We start from the raw sequence: 27719 nt of genomic DNA, 5'->3' as shown, positions 1-27719 counted from the left end.
AAGGGCAGACCAACCGCCTTTCCCGCGCTTTTGTTCAAATCCCAACGGGCCGCCGGCGGGGGGAGGGGAAGCGCGAGGGGCTGGGCAGCCAATCAGAGAGCAGCGTGCGGAGGCTAGCCCCAACGGCCGAAATTGGCGCGCTGAGCCTGAGGAGCCGCTGCTCCTCCCGCGGAGAGAGGTGAGGGCGGGGCGATGTGAGCGAGCCCGGCTGTGAGGGGCAGCGCTGCCTGAACGCTCCCGCTCCCTCAGGCTGGCAGGCAGGCGCTGGTGGGTGGCAAATGGGGGGAGGAGGGTGTTGAAGCCCCTGGATTTAAGGGGCGGTGTGTGGACGCCTGGCCCTGGGCGCCGTGCCTGAGCGCGGCGAGCGGCCCGGAGACCCCTCCGGCTGCGGGCGAAACAACGGCGAAAACAGCCCGCGGGGGTGAGGGGTGTGCTGCCACCCGCCCTCCTCAGCAGGGCTTCGCGAGCTCGGTGGGCCTCCGCCTCCCCGCGCCTCGCCCCCTTCCCGTCCGCCGTCCTGGCGCCTCCCCGAGCAGCGGCGGGGGACACCGGCTGGGCGGCGACAGCTCGTGCCCGACACGTGCCATGTTGCCACTGCTGGTGCTGGGCTTAGGCCTTCGCGTCTGGGCTCCCGCGGTTCGGGGAGAGTCTCCGCTTTCATTGGCGGGTCAGTTCCGGCCCCCGGCTGGAGAGAAAAGTGCAGACATGACGCACGTGCACCCGAAAGGCTCCGGCGTCGGACGCGAGGAAAAGGCGGGCGGCCCTTGTTGAGTTTTACTCGCGTTTAGAAGCTACTGTCATGTTTTTAGCGGGGGCACGATTCATGCTGTCCGAATGACTGCCGTTCAGCTCTGCAGGAAGGAAGGGATCTATGCTCCTCTCTTTCCTGTGCCTGGCTTTAAAGAAGCTATACTTAAAGACGCTAAGGAGAAAATACAGGGTTTTTGGGGTGGGGGCAATTAAAATTGTTGACACTCTGACTAGCTGTAGATGGATCCGTTTGAATATAAACACACCCGGCTACATAAAGGGAGCATACACACCATCTATATTATGCCCACTAAGAAAAGTAAAAACTGCAGTGAATTTCTTGATGAGGAGAGTGTTGGGAAAAATTATTCCACTTCATATAACAGTACTTTCCAGTAAAAATTCAGAGTTCTGGATAGTTTGACCTATTTTGCTAATCCTCTGCACTGCCATGCTGAAGTTTCCTAGATTGTGTCCTACCTTGATTTCTTACTGCCTATACGAGCAGAAGCTATGATGTCAGTAAAAAATTGAATAATTAATCAATTACTTTTTCATTTAGTACCACAACAGCTTGAAAAAAACTTAGTGATACCACTTAGTGATACAGTCTTTCAGCATTGACACAAGGATGAGGGAAATACCTCTGAAAAAATGTCTACAAGGAGTCAAGGGCTAAACAGTATGCAAATCCATCAACTAGTTATCAACACAAAACAGCCTGTTTGCAGACCTGGATTTATCCAGTGCCATTTTGGAGCTTGTAGAGAAGAAAGGACCAGAAAGAAAACATGGTCAGACAGGCAGCTGCTGAATTAGCTAAGAGAAACAAAGTGGAGATACAACAAAAAGGACAGGTTCTAAACCCACAGGACCCCATCCAAGGACTATTAGAATAAGAATAAAGAAAAATTTGTATCAAGAAGAAAAACAAATTAAATTGTCTCCTAACCTGGGGAAAATGGGTGCACAAAACATAAACTTTGCATCAAAATTATTGCTACAGATTTTCAGAAGTTTAGCTGTTTTTAATGGGAGGGAATTTATTTTGATTTGTGTGTAATATTGTACTGTATTCCTATGCTATATATCGCATGTATATTTGGCCTGGTTTCCCAAATTTGTACAGTGTAAGTTAGTTCATTCTTTCATTGTAGTTTTAGGAAAGCTAAAAGTAGTATTTTGTCAATACAGGGGAAACTTAAACTGACCGTCTTTTCCTTCCACTAATGCCAGAAGGAGTTAGTTATGTAAATTCCGGATTATTAGTGGGAGAATTCAAACTGTTAAGCCTTAGCCATATCAGGTTTTCAATTAACAACTCAAACACCTAGAATATATGCTGTTTGCACCAGTGCAGAACAATTTGCACTCATGGAATTTACCCTAGGGTACGTTGTATTGCACAAATCATGTTGCATCAGTGTAAACCAGTTCTGTGTTAGGAGTTTGCACTGGTGCAGCTACATCAGTGGAAGAAATGCCAGTATAAATTTTACTGAACTCAGACCTGGGGAATATCTATACTAATCTTATTTTCTGCAGCGTTCTTATGTTTCTATAAGTGTATCGTGCTATATGCAGCATATATGTTCAGATGTGCTGAACAGCCTTGTGTCAATTTTATGGATGCTGCATGTGAAGCGTATTATCCAAGCATAAATATTTTGGTGCAAGTATGTATTTACTAATACAGGAAAACAGGTGAATGAGAAAGTAAACAGCACTCAATAATAAAAATAAATATATACAAAAACATATTCTTCACTAACCTGCCAATAGGTCAAAGGGCCAAAGAAAGTTCTCCCATTGTCAATTTAGGGCCAGATTCTAATACCCTTAATCGTAAGTAGTACCTTAATAGGCAACTCGTCCCACTGAAGTCAGTGCTATTACTTTTGGAGTAAGGTACTAAATGTATGACAAAACAGACTGTGGCATTATAAAATTCCTTTTCTAATCAGAGACCAAAGCCTTGAAGAAGGGGATCTTTATTTGAAGAGGCCATAGTTTCATCTCCTTCAAAGCCTGGCTCCATACTAACATTCACTATGGAAGAAATATACACTTGAAAATGTATTTAATTAAAACATTATCTTCTCTTTAACCCCTTTAGCTGATATCACTTTGAGCCCCAAGCATTTATAGTATCCAACAAAATGAAGTAATGTAAGTGGTTATACTCTTAATAATAAGTGTTTTATTGATTAATTTTGTGTCTAATAAAATATTGTGAGTTTGAATTTGTTTTTGCAAGCAACTCAAAAGTATTTTAGATTTAAAATGTGAAATTTTACTTCCCATTAATCTATAATGAGCATTAATACTTCTTGATATTTTGTTAAAATGGGTAAAAATTATTTAGGTTTAAAAAGTAGCTACAGTACATATTCAGTAACCACTGTTCAAAGCAATATTTATTACACATACGGAATGTTGCACAGATTGCAGTACTTTTTTGAACTACACAATGTGCTGGGTATGAGGCTACGTCCATCAACTCATTTCACATAGACCATCAACAACTGGTGGTAACTTTTGATCAGTATTGAGGGTCTTTATCCCATTTCTTATTATATCACCTGAGTGATCCATTCAACAATTTGAATTCTGCAAAATTTTATGTTTAAAGATTTTATAAAACTATAGGGGAAAATAAGGTCACATACTTTAAAATGCCTTGACATTGTTCTCATTGCTGTTGATTTTGATTAATTGTGAGTCAGAACTATTTGTGTATCTTGCCACAGTTATCACTCTTCACACAGGCAAATACTCCTGCCTCTTTCTCCATATGGCAATAAATGTCTAGGTTCAAATTGTATGCATTTTAGCTGCCTTAACAGAAGAATCAATTAGTTCAGTGTAGAACTTCTTCAATCTTCCAATTATATTACTGAGTTGAGGGAAGCAGGGAAAAGACAAACGGTCTGTTTCCCTCTTGAGCTTGTAAACAGCTTATTTTTATTTGTCCTAGACTAGGAATTGTCAGAAAGTCAGCAAACACTCATTTAATAGTATTTATTATTTTTGGTATGCAGTAGCTAAGTACAAGTGTTTGAGCACAGGTATAAAATAATCTTATTCAAGTATTACAAAAAATGGAAACATTAATATTGATTAATTGAATCAACTGCTCATGTGGTGGGATTTGGTTGGTAGTTTTTGAAAGCACCTACAAACCAATTATGCTTTTGAGTGTCGAGGATTGTGTACAGAGAAAAATATTCAAGATACATAAAATTACATTAATTTGCCAGTTTAAAATTTTGTCTATTTCCATAATATATGTTGACCAGATACTGTGGTTTATATATAGCACAGGTATCTGAGTGAGATGCAAAGAGAGTTAATTGAAAATATCCTGGAAGGTGGATAGTGACAATAAAACAGGTGAATGTTCCTCAGCTGAGATTGTAGTTTTACAAATAAAAAAAGGGAAATGAATGGGTGGCAGCCTCCTTTAGCCATAATTCTTGTAAAGTTAAAAGCTCAGAGAATTTTGAAAAATTAAGAAATCAGAAAAAAGTTATTAGCACCAAAATAAACTGGCAATTAGGGAGATTATGAAGTTTAAATCAGGCATTTAAAAGGGACTGTTTTAAAAACATACTAAACTTTTACATGCAAATGCTTCCTAGTCATACCATTGGAGAAGGAAATCATAAGCAAGTCCTTTTGTTTCTAGTGAGCTATTTGTGATGCTAAGTACACTTAGATTTTTAGAAGACTACTCTTTTTTCCCCTGAAAAACTGGTATCTACAAATACATTTGGTCCAGGTTGACTAGTGAGCAAACACCACTAGCCATGGGCAGGAAAAAATATGGAATTTATATTGTCCCCTCAACCCCACCTCTCCTTAATTTCCTAAAAAATTTCTTTACAGAAGACACTAAAGTAGAATTGCCACCTTTGGAAAATCTTATGTCCACGTACGATGCATCATAAACTGTGGTTCCGTTATTAAGCGTTCGAAGAAAAGAGAGTCTACTTATACTGGGCTGCATCACATCAGAGGTAATATTAAAAAAAAAAATTCAAAACCAAATAGTACTGAGGTGGGAACTATACCGTCTCTGATTTTTCTTTTCCCTTTTTTTTTTAATAATTGCCCTACATTTCTGGTATATAGTATCTGTGTGTGATGAGAGAATCCCATGTCAAGGGAACTTTCCCAGCTACCAGAGTCACAGACTCTGAACTGAAACAAAACAGTAAGACCTTTAGATATATGTTATGCTAGAAAAAACAAGTCACAATTTGAAAGAGTGGTCAATTTCAAATTCGTTAATAGTTTGCAGTCTTTTTCCTCCCAACATTATTCTTTATAATATGAGAAAAAACATATAATCAATTGTAATTTTGCATAATATTCAACCACTTTAACACTGAAATACATTGGATAAAACATTAAGGTGCTTACAATAAATATTTTTATATAAACAGATTATAGCAAAGATAACTTACTTTAGTGCAGTCATAATGCATCAAAGTAGTCATTACACAAAAATTTACAAGGAAAACAAAACAATAAGCTGTTTTTTCTTTTGCTTTTAATATACCTATTCATTCTTTGGAAAATTTATTCTATCACCCAGAAAGTGTGGAATACTGCTAGACGTACAAGAAAACTACTGAATATATTGCAGCAACAAGCACAATAGCCACATGGACTTAATACATTGTGCATTTGAGAGGAGGATTTGGCCCATTAAATTCAAATCTTAACAGTTCACAATGTGTAGGTGAATTGGTTGTGCCCATGTGTTGAAAAGTTTAAAACAAATTGAACTTAGTTTTTCTGTTTTTAAATCTTTACCATAATTGAATTTGGAGCCTTTATAGTTGATATTTAATGCATTGCTGGCAAATTCCAGCCACTGTTGCCCTTAACTAATTTATCATTTAAAAAAAATCTTTTTCATATGCAGTGTTTTTGGGGATTTTTTTAGTCACAAATAGATTTTTATTACAATTTCGTCTTGTTCCGATGTAGAATGACAGGGCTATACTTTTAGTACCTCTGTTGTTTGTTCTTTTTGTTACTTTATTATATATTATCTTGGGGGGAAAAAACTCTGTAAAATGTAAAATATTGGAAAGATTGTTAGTTTTGTAGGGCTTGCAAACACTTGCGTAGTACTTTTTGCTGTCCACAATCCCATTGACCTCAAATGAAGTAGTGAACATTACCGCTGGAATTTTCAAAGAGGCCTAAAGAAGTTAGGCACCCAACTCTTATTGAAAGTCATAGGATTTGTGCATCTAACTCCCTTCAGCCCATTTGAAAATCTCTGCCTACACCAACTAGTAAGTATACAAGTTTGGGCCCTCAGATGCTTAGGCTTTGATCATGAAACGCTATTAAAACGTGTGACTTACTCATTTGAGCTAAATTACACACATGATTATTAAATGCTTTGCAGGATCAGGATTTATGGTCTTAATCCTACAGTGTTTTGCACTGGCAAAGCTTTGCAATGTCCCATTGAAGTAAATGGGACACCATACAGACACAAGGAACTGAGCAAGCTGCTCTTTTGGTAAGTTCAAGGCCCATGTGATTTTTATTTTGTGAATATGTATAATATATTACTTCAAATTTAATACTGAAAAGTAACATTATTTGCTAAATAATCTTTATTTTAAACATGCTCTTTACTGAGCCATTGTCTTTGCTCTCAAAATGTAATTGAGTCTGCATCTCCTGTTGCCCTCAAAAGATAAATGGAACAGTTGCATGCATATTTGCTCAGTTACATTCAGCAAAATGTCTAACTCTGAATTGCCAGGACCCAGGAAATTAAACAGGCATTTAAAAACTGAATTCATGCTTAACTGTATTCTGTATAAGGTGCTTTCTTAGGTAAACTAAGAAAGTGAATAACTCTCGTTTCTGAATTTTCCATGGTTTCTAAATCTGTTAGAAGTTTGAAAATAAAATGTCTTTCTACAACACTTAACCTTTTAATTCAGGCAAATATGGATTTCTCTCCCCTGGCCTGCTCAGTGTTTCATGATGATTATTTGTTTTTCTGCCACTATTATCAGTGATGTTAGCACAACTCAAGGAATTGTGTTAGCTAAATACTACTGTAGAACCTGCAGAAGGAGCACAAGAGCATGACAATTGTGTGTGTTTGTGAATTTTTAAATCGATGGATATAGTAATATATGTTTTTCAAATGGATATTTAGAATAATGTATCACCTTTAAAGATTTGGATTTGGCAGCTTCAAGACAAAGTAATTTTCTTACCCAGATTACGTTTTGGCCTATTTTAATCCTGGAAGGGGAGAATGACAGGACAGATTAATCAAAGTCCAGAAAACTCTAGGCCTTAATCCTGCAGACTCAAAAGCATGTGTATAACTTTATTTAAGTGAGTAGCCCCACTGATGTCACAGGACTACTTGCATTAGTAAAGTTATACATGCGCTTAAGTGTTTGCAGGATTGGCGACTTAATTTAGAAATCTGGAGAACTCCAGAATAAAGTAGGTCAACTAAACTATTTGGCAATGCCTCTCTAAGCAGAACAACAAGGAGTCTGGTGGCACCTTAAAGACTAACAGATTTATTTGGGCATAAGCTTTCGTGAGTAAAAACCTCACTTCTTCGGATGCTAAATAAATCTGTTAGTCTTTAAGGTGCCACCAGACTCCTTGTTGTTTTCGTAGATACAGACTAACACGGCTACCCCCTGATTCTCTAAGCAGAAAATACTTCCAGTTCGTTTTTCCCTGATGCTATGAGCACAAATAGGGTGACAGTCCAGCAGTTTTTAATACAAGTTATAACTTTTCCCTCCAAACTTAACTTCAGTATATTAGTGCAGTGAATTGAATACACAAACTGTTGAATGAAATGCACAAAAAGTGCTGCAACATAGCTCTTCCTGAGTATAAACAATCTATCATAATTTGTGCTAAGAGCCAATACCATTTGGTATAATGTATTTCTAGTAAGATGTAAAGAAGCTCCATTAGACAAATAGTACTCAATGTTGCATAGCACAAAAGCTACTCTGTCATCCAATAGAATGGCAGAGAGCCACAATATAATTCTGGAGAGAAGTTCTCACATTGTGATTAGATTAGGGTTGGTGCACTGAAGTGGCCCTGTCTTCACATTGATGAAATCTCATGGTGCAGACATCACAATACAATGTCAAGACATTGCCCCACAATTTATTCTGTGCCTTTCTGCAGCTCCTTTTGATGCAACAGTTTTTCTTTCCCCTCATATCTCTATTTCCTGCCAGCCATTAACAAAGGAGTAACAAACCCTGCAGTTTTTCTCCTATCATCGTTTGGATGGTCAAGAAGGCATCCTGCGAGCTCTGGTACATTTACCTAGTACTCCCCATGTTGCCTTGTATATTGGGCAGCTTGGCAAACTCTCCTGTATTTCTCACTCTGCTCGCTTTGCCTGTGAGTAGATAGAGTAAGGGTCATGTCAGTCAAACCTGTAGACTCCCTGATAGGCCCATAAAGAATCTGTTTCGGAAGGCTTTGGAGTCAGGGGTTTTCAACCTGGGATCTGTGGACCTGTGGGGGTCTGCAGACCATGTCTAAGATTTCCAAAGGGGTCTGCACCTCCATTTGAAATTCAGAAGGATCCCCAACTGGAAAAAGGTTGAAAACCACTGCACTAGACCACCCAGATGCAAAATTTAAATAGCATTTAATTTGAAAAGAAGTTTAGTTGGGGATTGGTCCTGCTTTGAGCAGGGGTTTGGACTAGATGACGTCCTGAGGTCCCTTCCAACCCTGATATTCTATGATTCCATGAGACAAAAGTGGTTTCACTTACTATGGACATTATATCAGAAAAAATAATCATCCACAAAGGATTATGATTTGGTATTCTGTCCAGACCCTTCCTCTACATACAAAAATTATTCCCTGGTATTTTCTGCTGCTCTTTTTTTCCTCTTCCAGAATCAGGTATAGCTATTTTTAAATATAATTTCTATCTCATTTGAAATGATTTGAAAAGTTCTTGACACCATACTTTTAATAACCATTTCAAATCCTATTTTAATAGAAAGTATCCAATGCAACAGTACTTCACAAAAATGTTGTGGCTGGTTCTCTGTGTGTATTCTTCAACATCTTGATTCAAAGGTTGTGAAATACCTCCTCCTCCTCGACCCATCTGGATAAAAATAGGGACTAAATATGAATAATTTTCCCGCCACGTAAAAATTCGACTAAATTGTTGGTTTTATTTTTAAAAAAAGTTTTAATTCCTTTTTAAACACATTAAAATGTGTGAAACTTCCTGCTACAGTGTATTTATTGCTTGTTTTATTTTGTCAGGAGGTTAATCCTCTCATAATTTTTGCATAGTTTGCAGTATATGTGTGTCTTTCAGCCAAACTTTCTTTTGAGGAGGTTGTGAAAATGTTTTTAATATGTGCATTTTCTGTAGTGGTCTGCAGCAGAAGTTGTGGACATCACTAACTTCAGAAAAGTGTTTGGAGAAGATTTTATTTCTGTATGCCTTGATTTACGCATTAAGTTGAAAATACCTTTCATAAAAATATTTGATAGTTGTTTCTTTTCTCCAGGTGCTCGTTTGGTTTATGAAAATACAAAAGATGGGTGGCTTGATTAAGCTATTAATGGCTGTATTGGTCGACATCACTTTGGCTTTAAGCTAGTGAGCCATATTTTTTTCAACATTTAAAAAAATACGCTACCAATAGTATGAGAGCAGTCTTGAATTTCCTGCAGACCAGTTCTGGGGAAAAAAGATAGTTCTTATTCAAATGGACACAGTTCTGATTTATTTTACCGGAAGGTGCTAAGAGTAAGTAAGACAGTATGACTGTTAAGACTGTATTGGGACAAAAATAATGTAACTGGGTTGTTTTGTGGTTCACACAAGTGCTATAGGCTTGGATCCAGAATTATTCAAGTAGGCTGTGGACACTGTATCCAGTTCCATAAAGGCAGAGTAAAGAGTAGTGAGTTGTAAGTCGGGTAAGCTGCTATGTGGAGTGCTATTCTGGGTGGTGAGGGTATTGCTGCTGCTGTTACTATCCATCTGATAGTGAGAAGGGAAGCACTGAGAGGAGATTGGGGATGTTGAAATGAGAACCAAGGGATCCACAGCCAGGCTGTCATCTTTCAGTTCTTCCCAAAGATTTCCTATAACAAAAAACAAAACCAACACACTGATGTCGTCTTCAGCTTTCGTGTGTGCGCGTGTTTGCTTGTTTCTTTTATGTAAGAGATACTAGTGAGTGCACTCTTGGTGCATCATGTCTACTACTGAGCACTTGTGAGATAAAACAGACAGCAAGAACTGTTTTACAGCATCAGCTGACAAATTCACATTCAGCGGCATGTATACTTTCATTTAAAACTAATTTCTAGCCCATATTGTCGTGAACATGCCTTTGAAAATGTGAACTGATGAATTTTCAACTGAAAGAAGCAACAGCTTTTAAAAGTGCAAACTGCCCCCCATTCATCTCAGCAGGGTATTGATTTTTACAACTAATGATGATGCTTTCAGTATGTCTACACTTTAAGATTGGGGGTGTGATTCCTACCTTGAGGAGACATACATTAGCTCTGGTGGAACTAAGGCTTGGTCTACGCTAGCAACTTTTGTCGGTAAAACTGTCGCTCGGGGTGTGGAAAACCACATCCTTGAGCGACGATGTAGCTATACTGACCTGTAGACAGTGTTATGCCAATGGGAGGTGGATTACCTATGCCAATGGGAGAAGCCCTCTCATTGGTTTAGGTAGCATCTTCACTGAAGTACTACAGCAGTGCAGCTGCACCACTGGAGCCTCGTATGTGTAAATAGGCCCTTAAAATCGAGTGTAGCTGCAGCCTGGCGAGTGATGGGAAGAGCTAGCATGGGTGGAAATCCTTCCCTCAGCTCAGTGTAGACAAAACTACAATGGGACAGACTTTCAAATAATGTTGGTGCACAATTGTGTGCTTAATCTGCACATGGAGTTACTGCAGTTATGTGGTCAAATCAAGTAACTGCATGTATGAATGGTCAAATAAGCAAACATCAGAAATGCTGCTTGTCCTAAAAGTGTACACTGCCGTTTCTCACTGAATGATGCAGAACGCAAAGGTGACACTAACTAAAAGTTTAGCTACTGCATGAGGGCCATATTCTCCACTCACTTATTGTGGGAGACTTTCTGTGGATATGGGGGAGTATATCTCCCTAAATTTGTAACTACGGTTTATGCATCATAATGTGAAATATAATTTAGCCCTCTTCCTAGAATAAGTTTGACGTACTCCATGTAAATGAAGACTGTATTGGCCTTAAGTTTGTGAGATGTTTGACAACTTAACAAGTCTCATTTATTACTTATTAGACAGTAAACCCCAAACCCAAGGCCAGATCATTTTGTAGAATAAAAAAGGCCATAGAGTAGAGAAAGGAAAGTAATTTAAGATGGAATGGCTGAAAAACCTGTGCAACAGCAGCGCTTGTGCTTGGTGGCTGCATGCCAGGGGGGTCAAAGGTACAGAGTACAGGGAACACAAATATGTGTACACACAAAATAAGGTATTTAGAAATGGTGAGGAGCCAAGAGAGAGGAATGGACTGTTGAATTTTGTATTTGGAAATGTGCAGAATGGTGCACTTAGAAATCCACCTGTTTAGTCATCAGTAACTAATGGAGAAATCTATACGCCACAGGTTTTTTTGATCATTTGGAGATGGTCTGGCAGCTTCTGATACCATTGTTCCCTGTTGCCTTAGATCTTGTTGTCAATGGAGCTGGAACAATATTTTGCACCAGTGCCTTGCCATGATAATGATGTGCACTCAACCCTATTGGATTCACAGGCTTGCACTGTGCCTCTTCCGTTTCTACTGCTGTACTCTGTTGTATTTCCATGAGGATGTTTGGTATGCCTCTTGTCCCCTGCAGCTGGGCAAACCCTACCCTTCCTATGGCATGATCCATCAGGAGCTCTACAGCCTCTAAGCCATAGATTTTTCACCTAACTTTGGCTCTTCCAATGATTATTATTTTTGCAGTGGAAGGGTGATTTGGGCCTTGAGCACTATATCTAGTCAAAGGAAGATTTGTTTGGCTGAGAACAGGAGCTTGGATGTCTGCACTACACAATCATTTCAGCAAACTTTACCACGTTTAGGAGGTTAGTGAGGTGATCACCCAAATATCTGTGGTAAATTGCATAAGGAGTAAGTTGCTTTTTTTTTTTTTTTTTAGCCAGAAACTGGAAGAGGATTGTAACAATAAGGGTGAATGCAACCAAAAATTATGTACCATGCACTCAAATAAAAACATGTTTTCTTGTTCTTATGTGATATTGTATCTGACATTCATCTAATAACTATGTCTGGGATACTTTTTACTTAGGAAATATGTGTGATGAGGTGGAGGGCTACATTTGACATATTGCATTACTGTGCAGTATTTAGGGACCACAGATTTTGCAGGGAGTAAACAGTTTTCCAAGCTGTGGTTCTAAATGATGTCTTCTCTAGGTAACATTCTCTATAAGTAATATTAAATTCTATACTGCATGAGATAATGAATCCTAGTGAACTGCTCTTCTCTGGCTGTGGAAAGGACAAGTAGCCCAAGAAAAGAACTAATGGCACTTGTCTAGTAGTTGCTTTTTCATGCATGCAAGGAGAAAAGGAGATTTCTTCTGTGGTTAGGTCTTGATATCATAAATGTGCAAATAGCAAATAAACATTTAGTGAAATATCAGGCACTTACCTTGGAGATCAAAGTCAATCAGGGAAGGGTTAAGAGCATCAATATCATTGCTCATGTCTGCTTCTTGCATGAGTGTGTCCTGCATTGTCCTGGCTGTGGAGTGCTCTGTCAATATCTTCATACCATGTATGGGAGGGGTCTGGGCTGGCAAAGGTGAGTCTTGGGTGGTGCTAGGTTGTGCTCTAAGTTCAATTTGAGTATCTGCAGAAGGGAAGATGCTCTGAGGGATACCAGGTGATTGTTGCATTAAGGTAGGTGAGATCTGAGGGAAAACCTGTGGTGATGTATAACATGGAGTTTGGTGCCCCCCAAGCAAACTTGGTAGTGGGTTCTTGGCACGTAGAGGTCCTGTTGTGTGAATAGCGTGTAAAGGCTGTGGGATATTAGACGACAGGGATGGCTCAGACAGAGAATGGGGCTGGACTGACATCTGTCTGGAAACTGTTGAACTTGCCACACCAGTTGGATTGCAGGACACTGTTGAAGATCTTAGTTTTTCAGCCTTATCTCCTATCAATGTGTCAAGTTCTTCTAAAAGACAAAAACAGAACAAAAATAAATTACAATTTGATGTAGGGCTGTTAATGCCTGCCCAACATTGAGCTTGTGAGTCTCCCTAAGTTGCAACTGGAATTTTAGTGTTGCTCAGAAAATTAACACCAGAAGAAAATGCCAACCTTAAAACAGCAATGAGATTGGTACCTAGTGTGGAAAAACAGACCCAGGGAGTACCCATCAATCTCAAGTGAGTGTTTCATAAAGTACTTTTTTTTTTTATTTAAAGATGGGATAGTTGCATGCTAAATAACCCCAGTTTTATTCCTCAGTGCTTAATTCTGTCTCTTTTGTATCAAAGATTAGACAGATGTCAAGGGAGATGCATCTTTCACTGAAATGATAGGGAATACACCTCTTAGCTCTAGGGTGCCTTTTGGTCTGTAGCATTATGAATGTTTGGAAGTCTTTCAGCAAAAAACAGCTGTTACTCTAGCCCTAATCCTACATTTCTGTGCTGCCACCCATTTAATAAGCAAGAGGCCTTGGACATGGATCATGTCCCTTCTCAGCACCCAAATCCTTCTCTATTGCTTGATTCTCAAAATATTTCCACAGAACCCTTCTTAGCAGCAGGCAGTATATCACTGTTTGAGAACTAATACACCAGCATATTACTAACCTGGCTTTGCCATACTTTTCCTCACAGCAACTGGATCTTTCCTTTTCCATTTCTGAAGCTCTTCCTGCATCTTATCAATTTTGGCCGGATTCAGTGCCCACAAACAGCCTTTCCGAGAAGAGCCACCTGACTTGTTTTCAACTTTCTCAAAGCATTTGTTCAAGGATAAGTTATGGCGTACAGAGTTCTTCCAACCGTCTGGAGCTGTCTAGAAAAACAAATTCAAACTAAGACATGAACTGGAAGATAGATTCCCAAATATATCTCTACGGTGTCTCAAGTTCTCTGCTGAAAGGATAGCTTTGTGTATTGTTAATGAAGGTAAAGAGCTGCCAACACACAGTGGTTTGAAAGAGAGGCTGCCCAAAGAAATTAGAGCTGGAAAAGGGCCATTAGTTCAGATCTATTCATTTCCCAAAAGGACCTTCACAAGATCGTTTCCGGTATGTATTTGTCTGTTTTGACCAGTTTAGTTTTCAAAGATCCCAGCAATGATTCTTTCACCACTTCCCTTAAGAATTTGTTCCACAATCTTATGTAGAACTCACTGTCAGGAACATTTTTCTGATAGGAACTTTTCAAGAGTAGAAACTCATGATTACTCATTCCCATTCTCAAGCCGATTTTTTTATGAAGTGTAGTTACATGATAATGTCCAGTATTTTACAATGGATGAAAAGTACTGTTGGATCCTTAATGATCACGTATGGTCAGACAGAACCTCTCTTTTACCCAAAAGGCCTTCCTTCTAGAAGTACAACATCCTTTCCTCATCCAAGAGATGCTCAGTGCCACTTATCATAAGTGGGGCATTGGTTCAATGCTGATTCACAGAGAATGGTGTCACATGTTGAGGGTATGTTCCAAAGACCATAGAAGTCAATGGAAAGACCTCCATTGACTCCAGTGGGCTTCCAGTTAGGCCCATAATCACTATTATCACTTCCTGCAGCACCCTAAGTTTTTCCTTTTTTTTTTTTTTTTGGTCTGCTGTCCTAGTACTGACCAGCTCTTGTTTATGAGATTTGCAAGTTCATAGCTCAAAACAGTAAGGCTGCTTGCAGCCTCAAAAGGCTGAGACCAGAATAAACCCATGACTTTTCACATGGCAGTACCTAGTACTGACAAATAAGTTTGCCCTTCATTTTGTTTAATGTTTTAAAGTGCTTTTGAAATCATATTTAGGTAGAGATTTTGGCTGATAATAGTTGTGTTGCTTCTTCTTTTTGGATTATAAGGACAATATGCCAGAGGTTAGCAGTGATGGAAAAACATGACATTTTAAGATGCAAGGAAGTTTGTGGGACAGTCACCAAGTTCCAACTAGCAATTTTTGCACAGGAGTGGCCACTGGATCATTCAATAGTGAGCTCACAAAAATCAAAAGAAGAATTAACTATACAAAGAAGGTTCATCTTTAGTCCACTTCAGAACATCTAGAAAAAATTCAAGCAAATAACCGAATGGCTACACATTATTTGGACTTCACCTGAGTGTCACAATAGACATCAACTAGGACTTAGCATGTTACTATGGGTGTAATTTTGTGTGTTAGCAAATTGTATAACTATTAGGCTGAGTCACTAGCCTTCTAGATGAGGCAAAACAGTTTCCACACCTGACTACTGTCTTTTTTTCACCTTTATTTTTAAGCCAGTTGTTAAAATTGGGAGGTTCTTAGATTGAACAATACATATAATTGCTTCAATAAAATAACCCCCCCACCCCTGCCATTTTTATTCAAGATCTCTCTGATCAGTGAGATAAAAACCGTTCCCTCCTTGCCCTGAGGGGAAATTCTGCACTTAATCACAAAGATTCAGAGAGAGTAGAAGGAAAAAACCTACAGCAGAAGCAAGATTTTCTCCATTGTATAGGCCTAGAAATGCAAAACAAGAAGAAACATTTCTATCTGACATTTCTTTTACTTACAGGTATAATTTCACATACTGGATTTTTTTCATCACTGTCTATTTAGAACTGAAGTTTGAAAAGAGAAGTGGTATCAGGAATCTAAAATTTGGTTTTCCTTAGCTTTGTTGGAGGACAACTGAGTGGTATAAGGATTATTTACTGAGTGTCCTTGAGACCTTAATTGAGTGGGTGAGGGTGTTGGATCTTTAACAAGGGCTTCTTTTATTCAAAATATTAATTAGTGACAGAGGTTAAATAGATGTTAACAAAAACAAAAAAACAGTGTGTTAGCCAATCTGAAAAAAATCCATTCCCCTCTTAATAGCTCAGCTTTCACTGTCTTGACTCATGTGACATCACCATTTTATTAGTTCATCAGAATCTTCAGGGTGAGTGAGGACTTTAATTCTAATTAAAAAAAACAAGCAGAAAAATTGGGCCGTCTTTATCCACCACAAAGCAGCAAATAGGGGCAGTAGCCCAATTTTGTTCCTCTTTGCAGGTCATCTTTAAGTTGATGCCAACCAATTCCAAATATAAACAATAAAGATGTTCCCCTTACGTCCAGTGTATACTTGATTGTGAATGATATAGCTTTTTAAAAAGCAGAACATGAGATTTTATTTCTAGCCCAATAAATGAAAGATTATATGTCTGCCCTGTCCCTGCCTAGTAAGGATAATTAATGTTTCTGCTCAGCAGTAGAGAAAGTGGGGAGTGGCATATGCTTCCCAGAGGTTTTCAGAAAGGGTGGGGCACATGCTTTGAAATACTTTTTTGTTTTAGATGTTCCTAAAACTATTAGTAAGAGGACTGGTTCTGAAGAGTGATGCCAGGCGATGAATTGGTTCTGACATCAAGATCTCAAAGATGCTTGTCAGGGAAAATCTAACGCTTTACCCAGTTCAGTTGTCAGAATGGTCCAACAATGTGTTAATGATGCATCTTCTCTTGGTAACTGTTTTTTTAAGTTAAGACTTTTCTTGTCCAGTATTAATGAGCTTTGATCACCAAAGCTGCTGTTCTGCAGTTGAAACCTGGTAACTAACTAGCTCCTGTCTCACACCAAGCAGTATGGTGGGAGGGAGTGTAGAATTTAAGAGAGGGAAAATACCTTGTGTTATGGTCCCATCAGACCACAAACTTTTCTAACCTCCAGACCACTGGCAGTATTTTTATCTCCAATTTATCTATACATAAATTAGTGTTACTCTGCACAGACCCATTGATCGTGACCGCCTCTTGAAGTTTAAAGAGTTTTATGATCTTGCAAAACTCTTTCTCTTTAAATCTGGCTCTCAAGAGAAGGGAGAGGTACTTCAAAGAGCAATTCCACTTTAGCTGAATGGATTTTTTTTTTTAGGACGTAGGAGTTGGATTGTTCTGTTTCAACTAGAAATGAGACTGTTGCATCATAGAAATTGCATTTGCTGTGGCAGTGAGTAGAAGTTAATTTGACTGGGCTTGTGTCATCTAATGTCTCCCAGCAAGATCCCATGTGCATTTGTACTATATGGTTTCTCCCCAGCTGTAATTGCTTCCCCACCCCTTGGCTCCATGTTCTGGTAACTACTGAGTGATTTTTGATAGAAAAAAACAAAACTATTTTTGCCTGTCTGCTGAGGATAACATAAAGGGAACTACTTCACAAGGATCTTGATGAAGACTTCCAAGAGAACAAGTAGTTCATAGGGCAGTAACCTATTGTATGGTGGATGACTCTGGTAATTTTATAGATTAGATAGAGCTAGAACTGATTGCCCAAAAGTAAAAGATACAGTTCTGTCATTTTCTATGTTTATTTTAAGGATGTTTGGGATGAAATTATGGAATTTAGTTGACTATAAAACTAACGTGCAAAAAGATTCTTCTTGCAAAATGTGTGATTGTCCCAGCAGTACCCTCTGTCATTCTATTTATAGCACACTTGGATTGAGCTGAGGAGGAGAACCTCATTCTCATTGTGGTTTTTAAGTGACTTAAGTGGGGGGACACAAGGATATGAGAAAAGAACTGTTCACACTCCAAGGAGTTGACATCTTGTGGAGTCATGAATGGGAGGGAAAGGTATCAGAAATGGCACCTTCTCTCTGACTGTTACTGGAGTGGGGAATTGATGCTCAAAGGCTGTAGTGGAATATATGCAGAAAAATGTGCTTAAGGAAAGGATGGATGTTTCACTGCTATTTTACATTATATCAGGAACACATTCAAAGGGCAGGAACAGGAAGAGGGACTTAGTGGAGCAAGGTTCTCCCACTCCTAAGAATTCTATGTATTTATATTAGCAATAGCAGCATTGGGTCTGGAACAGCTTCTTTTATTAATCTGGTGTGAACCATAAGGCAGTGTAACTTCAGTAACTAGCGAATAAATACAGGAGTGTTTATGGTTATGTTTATAAAATTTATATTTTGATATGTTTTTAATAAACTGACTTTTTGATTTGAAATGTATTGAATTTATTCTTCTAGAAAATAATATAGTCCTCAAATAAAGATGCAATACTTGGCTTTAGATCATATAATTTGTGCATTGTGCTACGAGGCATCATAGTTTAGCATGCTATTAATTCATGTACCTGGTGTTAAAAATAAGGGGAAGGCGACTGTCATTTTTTTAGAGAACAAATTCAAGACTCTGAATTACTCCTTGATTTGAAGCAGCATATTTTGTCTAACTTCTAGATTCCTTGTGATCTGCCTTAAAAAAACAAACAAACAAACAAAAAAACACTTTTCCAGGTCACTGTCATGTTGTTTAATTTCCTGTTTGTTTTTGGTCAAATAGCTGAGTCCCTTGTGACATAACAGTATAAAATAAGAGTGCACATTGCATTAAACTCTATTATAATGATGCTGATGGGGATTGATGGTCTTTTGTTGCTGCTGCTCTGGACTAGTGCTATGACAGCAGGTCTAACGCCAGCCCTGGCAACCCCATTAAAATGAGGTCGTGACCCACTTTGGGGTCATGATCCACAGTTTGAGAACCGCTGCGCCTATACAATACTCATCCCTTCTGCATAGCCTAGGGTAGTGTGTTGAGTACACACTAGACTCATGGACTAGGCAGAGGTTCCAAACTTTTTTTTTTTTTTTTTTTGGCTGTATCCCCCTTCGGAGATTCATGTCCTATGCGACCCCTTCCATCTGCCATGGAAGACAGGAGAGCGATAGCCCAGCCATCTAAACTGGCAATGCTGGGGAGAGAGGGAGGCAGGGGTTGAGTTGCATGGGAAGATGCAGGGGGTGGCAGGCGCTGGGTGCCTAGGGGAGGCAGGGGGTGGGTGGGTGCTGGGTGCCTGCAGGAAATAGAGAGGCAGGGGCATCCCTGCTTCACTCCTCTCCTTTTCCCCCATCCACACCCCGTCAGGAGCCGTTCCCAGGTGCCCCGCTGCCTCCCCTTCTTATCTGCTGCTCCAGTGAGACTATTTTGCAGCTGCCAGGGAGGCTCTCCTTTGCCCTGCTGCTTTCCAACGCATGAAGCTGCAGCCTACAACAAGACCCACCAGACACACACCAAATCTGGCTCCCCTGCAGTGCAGGCGCCTCAAGGCTGCCTACCTGACTGGAACTTGAGCAGAGCCCCCTCCCTGAGCACAGTGAAGTGGTGGCTACAGCCTTCTAATGGTGTCATTAGATGAGGCCTGTGGTGGCCTGCAAGATGCAGCTGACTTGGAAGTGTCCCTGCTCTGCTGCTTGTGGCCCCCTGATAACCTCAGCGTGTTTCCACCTCCCTCCACCCCCCAGTTTGAAAACCAAAGGGCTATGAGATGTATACTATGTCATTGGTTAGATATTGCTCTTGTATTCTAAGAAGCCAACTATCCATTTCAGTAGAATGGACCTGGTCTCTTACCCTGTGCTGACAGGCAGATCTCAAGGAAAGGGGGAAGCAGAAAGGTATTGAAAGCAATTTTTAAAATGAAGAGCTCACCTTAAAGTAAGGAAAGTGTTCCGTCATGAAATTGTAAATCTCACTGACCGGGAGACTCCCTGTTTTACTGTTTTTGAGCGCCATGAAGATCAGGATGCTTTGGGAACAAAGAAGAAACAGTGACGGCAAGATGAACAGTCAGGCATGAAAATCTCTCTTCAGGAAAGTGCATGTCTGATTCTAGAATGCTCTTTCAAAAATGTAAATAAATATATAGAAAAATCATGTTCATGTGACTAGTTATATTTAAATAAAACACAAATCAATTTATTATAAAGAGGCATGATAGCTTCACATTTCAGCCTGTATTATTTGGTTTCTCGGTAATAGAAAAAAAGACAACTTTACAGCATGTGCAATTCGTTTGTTTGATCTTCACTGTAATAAGATGAATCCTGGTGATTCCTAAAGGCTGCATGAAGCTGTTACAAGCAATTTTCTGGCTATCCATTATGTTGTGTAAGGATTGCAGCAGTAACTGTTGCTCTACACCTAAAGGGTCTGACTTCAGTTGAGTTACATCAGTGTAAAACCAGTGTAATGAAGTGTAGGATCAGGTCCAAGGTTTTCAAACTTAGTTTGGTGGGTCTTGCAACTGCGTGAATTTGTTAACACTGAGCTCAAATGTGTAGGCTGCCAAAGACCCCATGGGGAATGTCAGACTGACAATGATAAAGGTCTTAAACTTGAGGTTAACTTGTAGTAGTTTACTTTGGCAAACTGTCCTCTGGAGAAGAGTTCCCGCTAGGGTCTATGCTATTGCGATGGCACACAGACACTGGAGATGGGCGGCAGTGTAAAGCCCTAATACAGGTTATATGGTCACCAAAGGACCTCCTGCGTGCAGGACAACTAAATTTATTTCAGATACTCCAGGACAATGGGGACTGAGAAGACTGTGGAGGCAGCACTAGTGCTGTAGGGTTTAGTTTCACTAAAAAAGCAGATGGTACAAGAGTGGAAAAAAAGCCCACACTTTACAAGGAAAACACTCTAACTTCATAGAAAACATTGCTTACCAGCTGTCCCTTGTGTTTCCAAAGAGAGAGAGTGAGAGAGCGAGCATGTGTGTGTGGTGTCCAGAGAGAGAGAGTGTGTGTGTGTGACATATTCCCTGTCTTTCCCATTAATTGCCCACATTCAGCAGAAAAGAATTAGCATTATTTCATATCCTGGAAAAACCATCAGTTGCCAGGAGCCCCATATTCGTGAGAAAACAAACACATAATTTAATATTATATATTTTATATATTAAAACTAAAGAGTGTATATGTGCGCACGCACACACACATACTGCAGTTTTTTATTTATGTGCTCAAAAGTATGTGAAATGTTTGTGAGCTCCTTTCCATATGACTTTCCCTCTATCTTTGCTCCAGAATTTAGGACATTTCATGATTCATAAGTTTCAAACAAATGGGAGCAAGCACTATGTTGCAAATTCTGTATTGGGGGCAGGCTATGTCTAAATAGCATGGTTCCCCTAACTTTTAGACTTGGGAAAAAAACAGGTAGTTACCTGTAGGAGTAGATGGGTTTAGGAAACAGAGGCTGCTGGGATTCTTGACTCCCTTGAGGAGCGATTCTCTGGTAAGGATAGTGTGATGAGGTAATATAGGTTACAGGATAACTGCCTCCTGACGAATACTGACAACATGATAAAAGACAAGTTAATTGATTTAAAAGCAAAAGAAGCAAGAAACTCCCAGAAACTGTCTTTATTAATAGTAGCAATAAACATATTTCTGAGGATACCTTCCACCAACCCAATATGGCACTACACAGAGAAATAAAATATTACATTAATTACTAGATTAAAAAGAAACAAAACAGCATGAAATACTTCAAACAATAAAATACACCATGAAAGACTAAAACTCTAAAATAAGACAAAAGATTAAAGCTACTAAAAAAAACTCTGGGGACAAGAAGGAATGTTTTTTAAAAGTGGAGATGAGATAAACTAAGACAGAAGCCCAATGGGGCAAATTCATTCTGCGCCATCAGAGTAAGCACAACAAAGCCTTCCTTGCTTGCTGACTAAATTTAGACATGATGATGCAACTTCTAAAGGATGAGTGGTGTCAGAGTACACATGAAAACAAATAAATCCTAAAATAAGCAAAGCATCTTCTTCCACTGGCCTGAGAAAAAAATGAGGCAATTCATTCTATCAAGTCTCTAACAGCCTAAGAACAAGAAACAGCTTATTTTTGAGATTTGAACTCTGTGCCAATCCAAGCATTGTAAATAATTGAATCAATGGCCGTCCCATTTTGATTATATCTTTTGCTGTAACAAAATTACGCAAATTGGAGATGGAGAAAACAAACTGTGCAGTAAATGCAGGAGTATTCTCAATTGCACACCTTTTAATGCTTTATCCCGCCTCCTTTCAAAAGTCCCATGCCATGAGGTTTTAACTGCTTCCCTTGGTAGATTATTCTATAGTTTTGACAGCTTTCACTGTGAGGAAATTTTTCTTAATATGTAGCTTATATTTCTCTTTTCTTAATTTTACCCTATCATTACTAATTAATATCTCGTTGGACCAATAATTTCTCTTGCTCCTTGTTTACACACTTCAAATATTTGCCAATAGGTATCATGTCCCCTCAAGCTATACTTTTAATGGTTCAATTCCTCCAGTTTCCTAGTAACTTTAGTTGCTTTTCTCTGAATTTCCTCCTGTTTGCCAGTATCTTTTTTGTTCTGAGCTGCTCAGAACTGAATGCAGTATTCCAGGTGCAATCACACCAGAACCATATAGAGAAACCTACTGAAAATATTAACTTGTTTGCAACCGTGACAAACAAAAGTGAAAGAAACAGGACATGGAGAACTTCTCCACTTTTCTATATCCTGCTCCAGTAACATACATACTGGGCAAAGATGCAGCCCTCGGAACTACCGTAAGTTACATCTCCAAAGGCTGTCTGACTTGTCCTCCTGGGTTCAAAGTTGTTACCAGGGTAGAGAACTGGGCGTTTATACAGTCATTTTGATTTTATTGGTTTCAGTGGCTCTTTGGAAGGAAAGGAGACGGAGATGGAAATGACTGAGATGTCATTACCAGAGGCAAGAACTGGGTGTTTTAAAGATTATTTCTGTTTTATTGGTTTCATTGCTCCTTCTTGAGGGACTGGAGGCTGGGGAAGGGTCTGGTATGATGGGCTTGTACTGCTTATGACATGGCATAACTGGCATGAAAGGTGTCCATGTTTTATGGTGGGTGGGTGACGTCAGTAAGTGCTGCATGTCTGCTATTACTTTCAGGTCCATAAGAAGGTGTTTCCTTATGACTCATTTTCTATCTTGTGCCCATTAAAGGGGAAGGGGAGACCATTTTAAATTATTGGCAGAATTAATGAGGGTGCTGACCTCTCACCTCTATATTGAGATGTGAGGCAGGACTTGGACAGCCTTCTGTCTGGCTAAAAGCCCCATTTGCTTGTGTTTCATTTTTATTAAGCCAAATTGCTCTGCTCCAGTTGAGGTTTGCAGGGCAAAGCTTTGGTGGTGGTTCTGCTCTGCTGAAGACTGACAGCATTCCATTACAATACTATTTCTCCCAAACTTTGTATCATATGCAGCACTTACACCTTGGTGTCTGGTGCTGGACAGTAATTCTACCTCTTGCAGCCTCGGCTGCTCATGCCTGTCATTTTCATCTTTGGGCGCTAGCATATATTGCCATTACCTTTATCATATTAATATAAAAAGAGCAAATGCTGAAAATTATAATAGCAACTAGCTACATGTGAGAGGTTTGTCACCGTGCCAGCCTACAGGTGGATGGAGACTTCCTTTCATGTAGTGCTTGTTGTGTCTTGCCCAGCTACTCCCTTCTTGTCTTGCTCAGCTACTCCCTTCGGTGTTTCAGAGGTTACACTGTAGTTTTTTTTTAATCTAGTTAATGCCAACATGTAGTAACAATATTGGCATCAAGTCACACATCTGCCTTCATAGGGAATAAAGAACATGAAAAGAATGTGCAGATTAATTAGCAGCCAAAATGGTATTTCTGCTAAAGTTACATGCAGTGTATGGCTGTATATTTATATGATGTGGAGGCAGAATGGTGCCATGACAGCAGGCTGAAATCTGATTTTACTGTCTGTATAGCTGCTTCATAGTTGCTTTCATTGTTAGTCTGGTTTTGGACTCACTCCTCTCAGTTCCACAAAAAAGGAATGTTCACTTCAACACTGGTAGATTCGGACTATCACTGGATGGTGCAATTTTTCTACTAAATTTGAGGTTAATCTGGCAAAGGTCTCATGAATTATGAACCCAAAAAAGAGCTGTTCATGAGAATTAAAAAAATAATTTAATGCTTTTTTGCCACTTTATAGCTTAAAAAAAGAAGTCACATAGAGAAATTATGATTCGCTGAACTCTTCAGGTTGAAACGAGTTCTGAGAACCAAAGAGAAAATTATTTAAAAAGTTATTAAGATTTAAAATTGTAATATCAACCTAGCTTGTTGGGAACTAAGAAGCTAATTTTGGCTAGTTGGTGGCTCCAATGAGACACAGCAGCATGCCAGGGAGTGACATTGTGCCCTAGCCAGGTTTCTTATACATAGCCAGGGTAGAAGGAAAACCTATTCTCTCTGACATCTGCCCCAAGGCTTCTGTTCTTCCAAATCCACCCTGGATATATTTAGCTCCTGCACACTTCCTAAGGTCTGTCGGAAGGGTATTCAGCTCCTGCACACTGTAGGATGTCTGCATGGTGTGGGAGTTGGGGGCTGCAGAGAACAGGAATTTTGGGGAGGGGTGGGGAAAAGATATGGTGGGCATTGCCCCAGTCCTGTGGACCCCCAGAGGTCTGTAGGAGAGGACAAGCCTCTACATTGTTTGTTAATAGAATTTCAGTAGTGCCCAGAGACCCCAGCCAGAACTAGGGCCCCATTGTGCAGGGTGTTGTACAAACACGTAGTAAACGACAGTCTCTGTCCTGAAGAGCTTATAATCTAATTAACTACAAAGGGTAATAGGTAGGTACAGAACATAATGGAGGGAGTGGAGGCAGAGGGAAGACAAGGGTAATAGTAATAGGAACACATGGTTTCATAGATTTGCTATCTGCACGCCTGTGTACCTCAGGAGGCTCACTAAACCCTCTCCCCACCTGAGCCTTAGGAATCTCACAGCGCCATCCCTGACCCACCTCCTACACACCTTAATAGGTTTGTTCCTTCCCACGGAGCCTGCCAAGGAGTGTTGATGCACTGATGAACTTCCCAAGGCTTGTGAGGATGTAGCTGGGGTTGGGACGCCCATAGCCCCTCTTATGTTTTATGGGGGTGTGGGACGCTCCCCAAGAACATGCTAAGGCAGGGCTTATAGGGGTCAGTGGACCATGAGCTTCCTAATGCCTATGTCAGGGGGCCATGAGCCTCCCGAGACCTGCTGTGGGTGTTCAGAGCGCAAAGTCTCTCAGTGGCTAGAAGTTCAGAAGACCCCCAAGGAATCATCTAAGGTTTTCCAGGAGTTTGTGCACTTACTCAAGGGGTGTCCTACATCTATGCACCTCCTAAAATCTGCAGGAGGTAGGCTCCCCTTCTGCAGATCTTAGGAGGTGTACACTATCATAGTGAGAAAGCTGCAAAATAAATGGTTTATGGCAATCAAGTACAGATAAGGTGATTTGTAGCTATAGCAGCACTTGGCTGTTTAAAGCTGTGTGGACTACCCAGATTTTAAAAATATTTTTCTATGTGTATTTTTGTTTGAGGGTACATTAAATATATTTTATTTTTGTTGCAACTGTCAGAGTACAGTGGGTTTCCAGGGTTTAGATGGACCTGGTAGTTACAAATGTAAAATCTTTTAACTTGTTAACAGAACCAGTTTTCTCTAGGAGTCATTATAAGAGAATAAATAAGCAATACCAAAACATTTTTATAGGTTATTTTTTTCTGTGTTTTAAATGTTTAAAATTAATTTATATCTATTTCTCCTTGACAGTTTTTTCATAAGCAACATGAGACTGTTCATGTAGGAACTTCCCAGCAAGTGCAGAATTAGTTGATACTGTTCACCCAGTTCTTGTGTTTTATAGTCAGAGTCACCAGACCAGTATATTGTAGGACCTGCAATTAATTCAGTTGTCCACACATTGCACGTACCTGGTGAAATGGGTGTGAGGGACAGTACATTTGCTGCACTGGAGGCTGGTAACAGTACAGACTGGGCTGCCCTTCCAGTGGAGGCGTCTTAAGCTTGACCTCTGAATCCCGCTGAAATATATTCAGATAAGGAGTTATTACAGAAAATGACAGACGTGTAAATACATCGAGCCTTTCAGTTACTGTCTCCAGTTTGCCTTTGGATGTTTTCTCTGCCCTTCTTGGACTTATTTCTCCTCAAACGAGAAGTATTAACAGGAATGTATTTCATCTGCTGGAGCTGTTAGAAGGCACATTCTCTTATTGATTTTTGTACAGTTGCTATTTAGAAAGAAAGGGGCTGTTGTTAAAATCCTCTAACACAAATATGAAAAATCCAGAAAATGATCATTTCTGTTTGTCCTTTTTTCTTCACCGACCAGAATAACCTGCACTCCTTAGCTCTTTCTGCCATTCTCTCACTCCTTTAGGCTGTCAATAGAAGGAATGCACAAAGCTGGAGGGAGAGTTGGGAATCAAAATATATGGAGAAATAGGTTGCAGAGGAAAGTCAAACTAGAGTGACTGCATCAGCTGGCTTGATTGCTATAGAAAATCCAGTTGTAGAATAGGAGCCATATCTAAAACTGCCAAGAAAAGCAGATAGGCTGGTCAGGCTTTAGCAGCATAGGCCTCTCCCCTGGTGCCCACCTCTCGGTCTAGGGTTCCACTCACTTAGTGTGCTGCCAGAGTCCTACAGACTTGCCTCAGGGATGCTGACGTGGTTAGAATATTCAAAATCCTTGGCTATCCTTCCAGGAGTAACAACAGATAACAAGCAAAATCCAGTACTAGTGAAGACTGAACAGAGAGCAGCAATACATTTAGGGAGATTACCTCAGAAAAAGAGAGAAGCTCAACCTCAATTTTCCTTTCAATTATACTGCTACGTTATAAAGACTGATGGACAGATTTGATCAATAGCTTAAACACATAATATGTGAGTAAGTGGGATAATTTCTAATAACCACAGAGCTGGCATTCTTCAAATGATCCTGGCAACTTGATTAAGATTTGAGCTCCTTACCAACCGATGCAAACTGGCAGGGCAACCTCAGTGTTCTAAATATCTTCTTTTAAATCTGCTACATCCCTTTAAAAATAATCACTGATATTTTTGTGTTATATATCAAAAAAGTGTGTGTTCTCCTACTGCCTTTGCAGTGTCTTTTAACCACTTAGGACTATTCAAAGGAATGCATATACAGTAGAACTTCAGAGTTACGAGCACCTTGGGAATGGAGGTTGTTTGTAACTCTGAACTAAATGTTATGGTGGTTCTTTCAAAAGTTTACAACTGAACATTGACTTAATACAGCTTTGAAACTTTACTATGCAGAAGAGAAATGCTGCTTTTAACCATCTTAATTTAAATGAAACAAGCACAGAAACAGTTTCCATAACTTGTCAATTTTTTTAAACTTTCCATTTATTTTTAGTAGTTTATGTTTAACAGTACTGTATTGTATTTACTCTTTTTTTTTTTTGTCTCTGCTGCCGCCTGATTGTATACTTCCAGTTCCAAATGAGGTATGTGGTGGACCAGTTAGTTTGTAACTCTGTTGTTCGTAACTCTGATGTTCTACTGTAGTGTATAAGTGATAAAAGGAAGCTACATTTTTGCTTCAGCAGCATAAGAGGAATAGCCAGACTGAGAACAAGTATGGAAATGTAATTTTCAAGTTTACAAGAGAGAACTGCAAATTACAAACAATCAAAATTCATTATTAAAAGGTCACATGCACATCTTATTTTCACCAGCATATTCAGGTAAGTCAGAAACAATATGAATCTGAGCCCACCCTTGGCCTTGGGGATGAGAAAATATTGGGAGCAAAACCCCCTGCCCCTTCAAGCTGGGGGGCTGCTTGGAGGAGATTTGACCCTGGCCGGGGATTGTGAACAGTGCCGCATTGATGAGTCGGCCTTCCATGTAGGGGAGTGGTGCCGATGCTCCTTATGCAAGTCCTTCCTCGGTGCTGAGATGTCCCGCACCGAGGCAAGGGCGCTGTGC

At 39.7% G+C, this 27719-nt stretch overlaps 1 protein-coding gene and 1 long non-coding RNA gene across 2 annotated transcripts in view; one reads left to right on the top strand and one right to left on the bottom strand.

Moving 5' to 3' along the window:
- Positions 1-38: 38 nt before the first annotated feature.
- LOC112059637 (uncharacterized) lies at positions 39-18780 on the top strand. Its single transcript, XR_010593961.1, has 4 exons — positions 39-178; positions 4639-4769; positions 13705-14120; positions 14916-18780. It is a non-coding gene; the product is annotated as an uncharacterized LOC112059637 (long non-coding RNA).
- The window catches only part of FOXN1 (forkhead box N1), a 48067-nt gene continuing 29442 nt past the window's right edge, over positions 9095-27719 (bottom strand). The window contains exons 4-9 of the mRNA XM_024105965.3: positions 25667-25777; positions 21050-21177; positions 19531-19627; positions 13678-13885; positions 12501-13031; positions 9095-9909 (exon numbers count right to left, since the gene is read on the bottom strand). Coding sequence (XP_023961733.1) covers positions 9638-9909; positions 12501-13031; positions 13678-13885; positions 19531-19627; positions 21050-21177; positions 25667-25777 — 1347 coding nt within the window. The 3' untranslated portion in view covers positions 9095-9637. The remainder of the gene's footprint in view (positions 9910-12500; positions 13032-13677; positions 13886-19530; positions 19628-21049; positions 21178-25666; positions 25778-27719) is intronic.

The sequence above is a fragment of the Chrysemys picta genome, chromosome 19 (assembly GCF_011386835.1).
Source record: "Chrysemys picta bellii isolate R12L10 chromosome 19, ASM1138683v2, whole genome shotgun sequence".
Taxonomy (NCBI): domain Eukaryota; kingdom Metazoa; phylum Chordata; order Testudines; family Emydidae; genus Chrysemys; species Chrysemys picta.
The sequence above is the reverse complement of the archived record's forward strand: the minus strand, read 5'-3'. Positions and strand labels throughout refer to the sequence as shown.